The sequence below is a fragment of the Mauremys reevesii genome, linkage group 5 (genome assembly GCF_016161935.1).
Source record: "Mauremys reevesii isolate NIE-2019 linkage group 5, ASM1616193v1, whole genome shotgun sequence".
NCBI classification, from domain to species: domain Eukaryota; kingdom Metazoa; phylum Chordata; order Testudines; family Geoemydidae; genus Mauremys; species Mauremys reevesii.
In genome coordinates, this window is record NC_052627.1 from 41,289,939 (window position 1) to 41,302,961 (window position 13,023).

The window sequence follows — 13,023 nt, forward strand, 5'->3', positions numbered from 1 at the left end:
GGGCTCGTCTACATTGCCCCACAGTTTGGACTACAGGGGCGTGAATAGCACTACGCACCAAAGTGCTGTGCTGTAACTCCCCCATTTGGACGCTGCAGGTGAAAACTAAAAAGTTCCTAGTTTGTTGTGAACTAGGAATCTTTAATTTCTCTCATCTGGACACTGGTTGCAGTTACAGTGGAGCACTTTGGTGAGCATTGCTATTCACACCATTGTACACTGAACTGTGGGACAATGTAGATATAGCCTTATACTCTTTCTGTGCTTCATTTTCCCCATCTTGAAATGGGATAACACTATCTTTCTCTTACATGGGTTTTTTGATGCTTCATATTTTTAAGCACTTCAAGTTTCTTGACTATGCAGCGAAGTAGGTTATAAAATTCAGTTTTGCACTTTAAATGCAAAACTACATAATATGCTGTAGTTCATCCTAACGCTTTTAAGGAATGTGCATTGCTTACATTGGCTCAGATCTTGCAGAGGTTTAAGTATGTATTTATGCACTGTGAGTACTCCTATTGATTTGCATAAATCTTTGCAAGTTTCTGGGCCATTGTTTGTAAACCTGAATATACTAAAATTTCACAACAACTGAATCAAAAAAGGAGTCATAGCCAATATAAATGCAAGTAGTATTTATAAACAAATGTATCTAAAGATATATTCCATCTAAGATTTTTTCCACCTAAAGAGTTGAGTAATTTTCAAAGATGTCTGTTAAACACTGCTTTTTAAATAACTTGTTAACTTGAAGTGCCCAGATCTTGTTTTTTTGTGTGTGTGTGTGGTGGGAGTGAATGAAACTTGAAATATTGTTTTGAAGTCAGACAACAGTTATTTAAAACTATAAAATAAATCAATTAGAGATGAGTACAATGCCAATTTAAACTAATCCATCCCATGCCAGCCTGGGATTGTTCCCTTCAGATAGACCTTTCTGGAAACTTTGTGAACCATTTTGGTTAGAAATAGGTTACTTGATTTTAATCAACTAATGTAAAAACTACTTCTGGGACTAGAAGACCTAAATTTATTTTGATTGGCATATTTCTAATTGGATTGAAATTCCCATGATTTTTTCCATCAAATTCCAGTTTCACACTGTTGATAAAAATGAGAGGTATTGTATTAGCTTGAAGTACTGCTATGTGACAAATTGCTGGGCTAAGATGTAAAGGCTGGAAATCATAGAGATGATGTGCTGAATCAGGGGCTAGGGTTTGTTTTCTCATTTCAGTTCCCATTTAGTTGTAGATATAGCTGCACATAGTCAGAGGACCATCAAATCTATAATGTTTTGTTTGGGTTGTGGGAAATACTTTTTGTGTGATAGTAGGAGTGAAGAGAGAAGGGCAATGGAGAATCTATACCTTCCCTTCCCCAGTGTTAAAAACCCATGTTAATTACAAACATTTTTTTTTCATGGGTTTTTTTTAATTGGAAGGGGGGAATAGAGAAGAGAGGGGCATTGTTACTGGGCTTTGTATTTTGGTATACAATGCTTTTATCGGGTCACACAAGTGTAACTTTAATACGAACTAAAACAAATATGTTAATCTTTTCAACAGCTACAATCTTGTCTTGTGGATGGATTATCTACCTAACTTATTATAATTCCCGAAATGTTGGACTTATTTTAACATTGGTTCTGAACAGATTATATAAACATGGCTACATCCATATTGGTAAGTTGTGGTTACTGTAATATGGCTACATGTGAATCTAATAATTATCTTTGATAATATTTTGTCGTTTATCCTAACGGAATTTATTAAAAACTACAGGGTACATCTTAAGTGTTTCTGTTTACTCGTTCACCTGCTCATCTACCAATGTGATATATGCCAGCAATGCCCCTCTGCCATGTACATTGGCCAAACTGGATAGTCTCTACATAAAAGAATAAATGGACACAAATCAGACATCAAGAAGTATAACATCCAAAAACCAGTTGGAGAACACTTCAATCTCCCTGGCCACTTGATTACAGACCTAAAAGTCGCAATATTGCAACAAAAAAACTTCAAAAACAGACTTCAACAAGAGACTGCTGAATTGGAATTAATTTGCAAATTGGACGCCATCAAACTAGGCTAGAATAAAGACTGGGAGGGCCATTACACAAAGTAAAACTATTTCCCTATGCTTATCTCTCCCCCTCCCCCCCCCCTTCGTTACATCTCCTTATCAATTGCTGGAAATGGGCTATTTTCATTACCACTACAAACAGTTCTTTTTCTCTCCTGCTGATAATAGCTCACCTTAACTGATCACTCTCCTTACAGTGTGTACGGCAACACCCATTGTTTCATGTTCTCTGTGTGTGTGTATATATGTATATTCTGTATTTTCCACTGCATGTATCCGATGAAGTGGGACTATAGCCCACGAAAGCTTATGCTGAAATAAATTTCTTAGTCTCTAAGGTGCCACAAATACTCCTGTTCTTTTTGTGGATACAGACTAATACGGCTGCTACTCTGAAATCTGTTTACTAAAGTAATTGTCAAAATAACCAGAATAGTTGATTTCAACGAACAAGTATTTTTTCCAACAAAAAAGTATTTGACAAAAAACTCCAGTATGATTCTTAATGTAGATTAAAAAAACTAATCCTAGTAAATTCCTGTTTTGAAATTCCTTATGGTCAGTTCAGGTTGATTACAAAAATTATAAAACCCAAAGGTACCATATTTTTGTTTGTTAAAGAAATCACGTTAACTTTCACTGTTCTCTTTCCCTTCTCTTTCCAAAGCCATACATCATAATGCCTATTCTTCCAACTGAAGAAAACTGGCTTGGGCTCACTCTGGAGCCCATCAGTGCTCCTTCTGAATCAACAAGATAAATTGTTGCTGACTGACATGAGGATTTTTTTTCCCCCTTCTCTCACCCTTTGGGCTGAGTGCACTGTCTCTGCAGTTTTCAGAGTAGCAGCCGTGTTAGTCTGTATCCGCAAAAAGAACAGGAGTACTTGTGGCACCTTAGAGACTAAGAAATTTAACAAAGAGTAACTGTCTCTGCAGTGCTGCTAGCTAATGCAAATCCAGAGCAAAGGAGTGGACTGGAATCTCAAGCTCTTACTTTGTGTATGGTGGTGCATTGTATTACTAATAAACTGGCAGACTAACTCATCCAATTAATTCTTATTGGGACAGTAATATTTAGAATTCATACTGGTAAGGAGCTTTGTCAAAACCCATTCACTCCTTTATTTTTTTAACTATAAAAACATTTTTATGGAATAAACCAGGTCAGTACAAATCACTTGGGTGCTCTCCCACATTACAAAAATATATATGATGCCGAGTCATGAAAGGTTGTATCCCACAACCTGACTGATTGTCCTTTTAATTTTCTCTCTCCTCTCCAATCTCCCAGGCCTCCCTCTCTATGCTACTCAGAATAACTTGTTTTCTTAATCTTGGACTTGTTCTACAGTTACTGATTGTGTGTACAATAAAAATAGAAGATAGAAAAATTGTATTAATCTACTGATGCTTTAAGGAATCTGAGATCCAAAAATTCCAACCCATGTTCAAATCCAACACTACTTATGAACTGTAATGACTTCAACACTTGTTGGATGAAATATTTGATATATATATATGCTGTATTTAAAAAAAACAAACTATATGCAGTGAAATTTGTATTAAGGAAAAGCAACTGGAGATAGCTACCCAAAATACGTGGTGTTCTTTATTAACTTTCACAATAAATAACATCATGGATATTGGATCCCACTAGTCCCATTTCTGGACTAGCTTTTATTGGTTTATCGATGTCATTTAAAAACAAGGTTTTTTTATACCTACTTTGCATAACTTCTTGTTTCTAAGTAAGGTTAAAAAGGATTGGGGAGAATATATGGCCCTTCACCACCCTGCCTTGTTGCAAAGGAAATTGAGCCATGCTGATGTGTCTGCTTACTTGTTAACTCCTCTGTCCCCCAAATGTTCAAATCTCCAGATGAGACTGCTAGATTTGAAGGCCTAGGCCTGAAGGCTGCTAGGTTTACTACCACCAGAAAATTGTGTGTATTTTATGGTGAATCTTAAATAATTGGAAGATGAGACCAAGTTAACTATATACAATCTGTAGTAACCAGTGATATTGATACATATCTTACATGTTCAAAATAGTCATCCCATCACTTTCCTCAAACTTAGTTATATAGGCCTACATTTTTAAAAGTGATTTTTAGTTACCCAACTTGAGACACCCTAAAGATGCTTGATATTTCAGAAAGTTCGGAGTCCTCTACTCTCTCTGAAAGTCGTCTATAAGGGCAAAAACCCAGGCACCTAGAATCGCAAGTAAACCTGTTTCAAGAATCAGTTGTTTCCATTCAGAAAAAGAAATTAAACCCACAGACAAAAGCCTTACATGAAATCTTTCTTTTAAAATAGGTTCCTTTTCATTCTCTGTCCTGTCCGGAAAAGTCATGGTTCGTGAAATCTATTATATTACAGAAGACATGTCTATCAGGTACTTGTTTGTAAATTTACTCTTATGGTTCTTTAAAACATATTTTTCTTCCCTGTTGGTAAGACTACATTAAGAAACAGCAGATCTTTAACACGAAACTGATTCTTGTTAGTAGATATGGAGACAAATTGGTTCCCTCTTACAATTGTATAACCCCATTGACCCTTTCTCTGCTGCTGTTGCATTGTAAATTGAAAAGTTCCAATATCAGATATAAATCTAGTAAAAATTACTGACTGTATTAAGAGAATGCTTTTCAGAATATAAGGGAAAATTCTATTCCCTAATGTCTTTCACTTCATTACCCTCTTATTTAAGTTTTTTATAAAACTGTAAAAAGTAATGCTCTTAAAGTCCAAGTTCAATTAAAATATTTGAAAGATCTATTTTAGCCAAGCAGCTTACACTTCATTTTTTTCATAAATTTTAATAATTACATGAAATGTAGAGCAGAGGTTGTTTGGTAATTCTTTCAGTCAGAGGTCCAAAGCATTATGAGGGAAACAAATGAGGGATTCTGAAAGTGAGGCTTTTTTTTGTTACATTAGTGCATCTGCATAACATAAAGATTGGGCATTAGTTATTTGGATCTATTATTGTAATGCTGTTCATACAGTTTTAAGAAGGGAATCTTTCTATAATGTTTAAGGCAGTTTTTCAAGCTGCTGTACATAAAAGATCTATAATCCGTGTTCTTAAATTCCTATTTATGTAATTTATCCAATTTAGAATCCAAGATGGATTTATTATATTTCGCTGGTGGAAAATGTACAATCCAAAGCAGAAACAACATGGTAAGTTTCTTCATAATGTTTCAAAGTTTGAATTGAGTTTTAGAAATATGATCTCTTGGCATTTTGTTTGTTTGTCACTGGCTTTCTTTTGAAAGTATTTAAATTTACCATAGAGAGGTGGTGTTTTAGGCCAAGATGAGACAAATAGGTGGTGATGAGGAAGCTTACACTGCTGTTGCCTTTGTAGTACCAATTCTGTATATAAACAGGGAACTTCTACTGTAGATGTGTTCATCTGGCTCGTCCGAATACTAAACTGACTGTAAAAAAAAAAAAAAAAAAAAAATAGAGGGGAGAAAAAGTTGTTGAACTTTTTTTTTTTTTTTTTTTTGGAGATGTTGGCAAGTCTTGTAAGTTTACAATGAATAGTATTAAAATCAAGTTCTCCTTACTCTAAATGTGGATGACTTCTCACAATTATTCGATTAAGTGGAAACAATAGTAAATAATTTTAAAAGGTGAAATACTTGTAACCCGTTCAGTTTACAAATTTACTTCTCATTGGCTGCAGGGTTTCCACATGGGAGTTCAGATTTCCCTGCTTTTGATATTCCCATAGCTAGTATTTTAATCATGTTTCCTCACTGGCTCAAGTTATGTTCAACAAATGCAGCTGCACAGTACTACAAGACTTAGAATGTTTCTATTGAAACTTGAAACAGCATAGCTGGCTGAAGTGTGCGCCATTGTTTTTGAACACTTGTACAGAAAATAGCAAACGTTATGAACAATAGTTATTTTTCTGGCATTTTTGAAAGAAGATTGTCGATATAATATCAAAATAACCTTAAGGAAATAATATTCATTAAGTAATTTGATTTGCTCTTTAGAAAGAAAACTACCCTGCTGCCTTTATTCACGATTGCTTTAGCAGAGCTGCTTTTTTTTTTCTTCTTAAAAAACAAACTCCTTCACCAGTTTGGCATATTCCACCTTTAGCACATGCTGACTACCTGACTAAATTGCAGAAGGCCAATAGCGCATTGCATTTAAAAATCTTTTTTTGTTTTTGTTCTTGTGTAATTTGTTCTGGTGGCAGCCTGTCACCCAGAGCGGTCTAGAGATCTGATGGAGCCAGGCATTATTGCTGCATAAATTTGTTCAAACCTGCAATTAAGTAAAAAAGAAATAGAGCTTTAGTGTTCCCGAAGGAAAATGTCTATGTACTATAACGCTTCTAAAAATGAAAAGTGAACTACCACGAGCTTATATTTCTTTAGTAAAAAAAAAAGAACAGAAATTCGAAATCTCTTTGTGTTCCTTCTGGAAAAAAATTCCCCGCATTTGTAAGGATTTAAATGTAATCAGGGAAGGCCAATCTCTTAATGGAGCTCCATTGGAGCGCTTAAGTTCCCTGGGGTTTTCCTTCCATCATAATGTAGATATCTGCGAAGCTCAGAAGCTCCTCAGACATCCCATTAGGTTGAGGGGATATTATAGCCCTTCTGCTTCCTCAATAAACTTCAAGTCATCAGTCTTCTATTCCCCTGTGACCCCAGGTTTCATACATTCATTCCTGCTCCCAGATCCACATTAGCCTCCTTGCTGACTCCTAAAATAAATAGAGGCTGCTATATGCCTTTCCTAGAGCTTGAGGTTGGAAGGGACCATCTAGTCTGACCTGTATATCATGGGCCATTACATTTCACCCTGATCTCTACATTGAGCCTAATGACGTTCATTAGACTAAAGCATTTCAGGCAGGGATACTAAACTGTTGTGCACCATGAGTGGAGAAAGGGGAGACTAAGCTACCATTAATACCTAAGGCCCCTGCTATGGCAGGGTTTGATTAAGTTTATCTGGGTATATCTCACCTATTTCCCTCCCCTCAATGCTGTGGAAGGAGAGTAAACCCCCTGCTTCCCCAAGTCTCTGCCTGTCTGACCTGGGAGAAAATTTCTTTTTAACCCCAAATCTGATGATTTAAGTATGCGAGCAAGTACGCCAGCCAGGCATTTAAGAAAGAGGATTCTTTGTACCTACTGGTCCATTCCATCTGGTATCCCATCTTCAGCTGCAGACAATTTCTGATGCTTCAGAGGAAGATGAAACATCCGTCCCACTCCCACCCCATGAATATGTTGTGCCAGTTGGGCACTGAGTGGGAAAAAAAATCCTTCCTGACTTCTGCAGGCAACTAGCTGAAGCTCTGAAGCATGAGATTTGATTATAGTCATTGTCTTAATACAGAGCTGCAAGTATTATGAGCATATTGAGGGTAGAACAGGCAATCCTCTTCTCCCCATGACCTGCAAAGGAAGGGGATGAGCAAGAAGATTCACAGATTTCAAGGCCAGAAGGGACCACTATGACCATCCAGCCTGATCCCCTTCCCCATGCATACAGGCTGTAGAATTTCTCTCAGAAGCTAGATTAAAGTTTTTCTTTTAGAAAGATATCTAATCCAATCTTTAAAGATTCCAAGTGTTGGTGAGTCCAGCACTGTCCCCGTTAACCTGTTCCAATGTGTAATTACCCTCTCTGATTGGAAATTGCATCTTATTTCAAGGTTGAATTTGTCTAACTTCACCTTCCAGCCATTGGATCTTGTCATGCCTTTTTCCAGCAAGACTGAAAAGCCCCTCTCTCCCCCCAGTTAGATAGCTTTTCCAAGTTTAAGTACCTAGACAGGGGGCATGGATCAGTGTTCACGTCACAGTCTCCATCAGTACCTGGCCCGAGCCAGAGAAGCTACTGATCCAACCAGCAGACCTAATTCAGAGATGAATTCTGGTCATGTGCCACCTGAGGCACATTATGCATAGGTTAAGAAGAAGTACCTAGATCAGCGGTGGGCAAATTTTTGACCCGAGGGCCACATCTGGGTATAAAAATTGTATGGCGGCCCATGAATGCTCGTGAAATTGGGAGTTGGGGTACGGGAGGGAGTGCAGGCTCCCGCTGAGGGTGCAGGCTCTGGGGTGGGGCCAGAAATGAGTTCAGGGTGTGGGACGGGGCTCCGGGCTGGGGTGTGGGGTATGTGTGGGAGGGCTCCGGCTGGGGGTGTGGGCTCTGGAGTGGGTCTGGGGATGAGGGATTTGGAGTGCAGGAGGGTGCTCCAGGCTGGGACCGAGGGGTTTGGAGGGTGGGAGGGGGATCAGGGCTGGGGCAGGGGGTTGAGGTACTGGGGGTGGGGGGCTCAGGGGTGCAGGCTCCAGGCAGCGCTTACCTCAAGCAGCTCCTGGAACCAGCGGCATGTCCCCTCTCCGGCTCCTACGTGGAGGTGCAGCCAGGTGGCTCTGCATGCTGCCCTGTCTGCAGGCGCCGCCCCCGCAGCTCCCGCAAGCAGTGGCATGCCCTCCTATGCGGAGGCACGGCGCCGGCCAGGCGGCTCTGCGCGCTGCCCTGTCCACAGGCGCCACTCCTGCAGCTCCCACTGGCTGAAGTTCCTGGCCAATGGGAGCTGTGGGGGGGGATGCTTGGGGCAGGGGCAGCATGCAGAGCTCACTGGCTGCCCCTAAGCATAGGAGCTGGAGGGAGGACATGCCACTGCTTCCGGGAATCACACGGAAAGCCCCCGACCCTGCTTCCTGGCAGGAGCTCGAGGGCCGGATTAAAAGGTCTGACGGGCTGGACGCGGCTCGTGGGCTGTAGTTTTCCTACCCCTGACCTAGTCACAGTGATCAAGTCACCTCTCAACCTTCTCTTTGATAAGCTGCATACCTTAGAGTCTGCATTAAGCCCATGGTTTCTGCTGATCTACTAAGGTCTATCCTAAGTCTGGACTTCAGAAGATGCATAGTATCAGAGGGGTAGCCATGTTAGTCTGGATCTGTAAAAAGCAACAAAGAGTCCTGTGGCACCTTATAGACTAACAGATGTATTGGAGCATGAGCTTTCGTGGATGAATACCCGCTTCATCAGACGCAAAGGTAGACGAGTCTGTGGCAGCCGGGGCAGGCTAGGGAAATAGAGGAGTAGATTTATATAGCTTGGCTAAGGAGTTGTCAGCCATGCAATACTCAATAGAGGGTTTCCTTCTCCCTGGCTCTCAGCACTATGCACGAGCTCTGCAAGGTATCCTGTTCCATGCCACTGCATGCCTGTCCTGAATATTAAAGCTTGTGTTTTTTATGAAGAGGAGATTTCAAGACAAACTCTGATAAAACAGAGATAAGGCTGCAATTTTGTTTTGGTATCTCAGTACCAGACTCTGTGTGTGTTTTGGGGTGGGAAGGTGAACTTTACAAGAATACTGTAATTAATATATAATATATATATATATATATATATATATATATAATTAGAAACCAAACATTAGAAGGGATGGAAAAATCAGTTAGACACTCTGCCCTCTGTTGGTGGCAGGTGCAAACTGGAATGTAGGGAGGGTTGGATTTATGGGTAGAGAGGGCTGGATGCAACAGTAAGTCAGTGGTATGGTTTGCTGAATAATATGTATATGAAATACAAGATATGGGCTGGGGGAAGAGGAAATGGTTAATGAAAGGAGCAACTTGGATCAAAGGAGTGATGCGAACACTGCATATCTTTTATTAGAGTTGTACTGGCAAACCATTAAAATGGGCTGTTGGGGTCAAGGGTTTAAGGAATAATTACATCACTTTTACTTAAATAATCTTAAGCATCAAGTGCTGTGATAAAACTCTAACAAGTGCTAACGAACATTTTCTTTAGAACTTATTCTAATTTTCACTTTCCCTAGCAGCATATATAGGAGCATGGAAAAACATAATATGAAACATTATATAAAGTTAAAGCAATAAAGAAAACAATTCTGATAACCTTTTTTGAGACCTACTGAAATTATTACATAATTTACCAAAATGCATATCTAAAGGGTTTAGTAAGCCATCGGGGACTAAAGTAAATGTTGGAGTAGGGTCAATGTCTGTTTTATAAAGTGCTATATAAAATATGCTTTAATAGAAGTTAAATATTAGTAACATAATCCACTAAAACTTCAGAATGCTTCTCTTCTCCCTCCCGCCAATGAACTTTCTCCTATCATCATTTCTTGGAGGGAACATTAATTCTTTCAATCTGTTACTTGCAAAAAGAAAGGCTTGCCATTATCAAGTGTACAACTATTAGCTATTTCTCATTTTGAGATTTTTATTGTAGACATATGTTCAGGTTTGTGATTTTTAAAAACCCTTTTGATATGATCTGCATAGTACAATCCATTTGCCTTGATGTCAGTGTGTATTGTACTAGGTAGATCGAACCAATGTCAAGTGAATTATCTGAGAAGCCAAGTGGCTTTTAATGATACCCTGAGTGTTGGTATTGCCAGTCAGGAGTAGTTATTGCATTTTTGTGCGCACACTGACCCAGGATCCAGTCCATTGTGTGAATGGGTTGGGGTGTGAGTGTATGGGTCCTGCGGTTACCTAAAATAGTGGTTCCAGAATGAGAAGGTGGAGGAATATATCTTATGTGGGACACACCTCAAATCTTTGTCTCTCTTAACATAATTACCATCTTTCTGATTAAGAAACAATCTTAGACCATGGTGAGAAGAGACCTCTCTCTCTCTTTTTTGGGGGTTGAGGGGGGAGACGGAGACTTTTTTTTTTTGATCACCTACTCCTACCTCCTGAATATAGTCAAGAGTTACAAATGTTTCGTAATCCTAAGTGCTCTCGGTTACCAGAAACCGATACAATTCCCACTCATATTGGAGGTAGTAGTAAAGTGAGTCTGCCACTAACTATGAAGAAGGTCTAGTTGCATCTGATCCCAGAAAACTAAAGCACTCCTTTGTGTTCTGAGCCTAAGATCTCTTAAACACACCCTCTCTTCCCCCCACACCCTTTTCAGTTAGGTCACTTGCTGACTTTCTCAATTACAGAAAAGATAGTGGTAGTTGGGAATAGATTTTAAACAATTATTAATGATCATTCTTCATTTTAAAAATGATGAGGAATATCTCTTCTGTATCTGACTATTGATGAATTGCTAAACTTTGAGGGACTGTTAAAATTGTATCACCTGAATAAGTGTGGTGATATGACTGTTAATACTAATAATCAGTTATATAAAGAAATCATTTGTTTTGATTAAGCCCTGAGGAAGCCAGAACCTTTTTTATTCATTTTACTTTCAATTACAATTGATAGCATTACTTAAGAGTGTGGTGTAGTGTTTATTCCTCTTTAAGAATATGATGATGATGAATATGATGATCAAAATGTTTCATATTTCTTAGTTGCTTTTTTTCTCTAAAAATATTTTGGAGCAGAGTATTGATGTGTGGAAAAGAGGACAAAACTTCCTTCACACTTGGAAAAAAAACAAAACAAAAAAACCAAAAGCCTTTAAAAATAATTACCTATTTTAAGCCCCACTCTTTTTTAATAAAGGAATTATAATTCAACTCATTCAATTAATGAAGTCTAATGGCTGCCTCAAGGAATGTATTAGCTGTAAAATTAACTTTTGTGTATACTTAATAATGTAAAGGTTATCTGAAAATCTCCCAGGCGAGCTATTGTCTACTCCAATTTTTTGTGCATAATTCATCTGAACTTCTGTGATTTTTCTGTTGCTAATTAATTAACTTCCTATGAAGCACACTTTATTTCCTTACTTATTTGTGTAAAACCAAGTCAGTACAATAACTCTGTAGTTCTTAAAATAACGTGACATACATCAAAAAAGCCTGGGAAATTAACTCAAGTTATGGAGGGGTGGGAGAAAACTCAGTAGGAGGGATAAAGGATGGAATGTTGGCTTTTATTTGTAGGTAAATACGTAACTCTTGTGGATGGAAGTAATGATTAGGGAACAAAAACTATTTAACACGGAGATTTGAATTGCATCAGTTTCCCTCAGTCCATAATTTAGACAAATAGAACAAGTGGTATTTCAGAGCAGCTAAAGTCTCTTGAGTAAATATGTAATGAGGACACTTTTTTTTTTTGTTGCAGCTAGATAATTATCGGGAAATTGTGTGTGGGTTTTTATGTAATTAGATCATGCTGTTACATAATTAGGTCAAGCTATCTGTAGCAGAAGTAAGTCAAGGCATGCCACTCAAATGTTCTATATGGAATCATATAATTAAATATTCCTGGTGTTTTTAACTATGAGTCAATTCCATATTACAGACTAATATTCTACAATTTTTAAGTGTGCCCAAATGTCCAGATATTTATGTGAGTTTGATCATTTACAATTTAGCACGTAAATTTAGTGCTTAATTAATTTAATATCCAAAATTGTTAGGTGTTTTACAGAAGATTAGAAAGTTAAGACTCCTGTCACAAGACGTAAACTGTGGATTGTAAACACTTGAATGAGGGTGACAAGGAAGGCGGGGATGGATGAAGAAAGTAAGTTACAGCAAATGATAATGAGGTTTAGGCATGTGCATACTTAATTAGTTCAGTATGTTTTTATTATATAAAGATGAAGAAATTGAGTAGTGTGCATTATAGAACTGTATTTCATAAAGTGTGACTGTTAGCCAGTTCTAGAGGTTGAAGTTTATCTAGAGGTGTGTTTATCCACAGAAGAGGTGCAAAAAGGTAGTGACACTGCTTGTTTTCTCACACTTTGTGTCCACTGTATGTGAACGCTTACCTGAAAGGGCCACTTTCAGACAGCAAAACACAAGTCCAGTCTTCATGGCTGATGCAGTCCTTGCAGCGTTGCCATTTAAGCTCTTTTGTGGTGGTGTGTGCAATGGGAGCTATCCTGAGACCATGACACTTTCTTTCTTTTGCACCTGAGAAGCCATGAGATTAGTAATCACTTCCGGTTATTCTTG

At 38.4% G+C, this 13,023-nt stretch overlaps 1 protein-coding gene across 17 annotated transcripts in view; it reads left to right on the forward strand.

The window, feature by feature from the left end:
* The window catches only part of KIAA1109 (KIAA1109 ortholog), a 219,227-nt gene that overhangs the window by 22,718 nt on the left and 183,486 nt on the right, over nucleotides 1–13,023 (forward strand). For all 17 annotated transcript variants that reach the window (XM_039541857.1, XM_039541856.1, XM_039541859.1 and 14 more), the window contains exons 3-5: nucleotides 1,572–1,688; nucleotides 4,413–4,491; nucleotides 5,221–5,285. In XM_039541857.1, coding sequence (XP_039397791.1) covers nucleotides 1,572–1,688; nucleotides 4,413–4,491; nucleotides 5,221–5,285 — 261 coding nt within the window. The remainder of the gene's footprint in view (nucleotides 1–1,571; nucleotides 1,689–4,412; nucleotides 4,492–5,220; nucleotides 5,286–13,023) is intronic.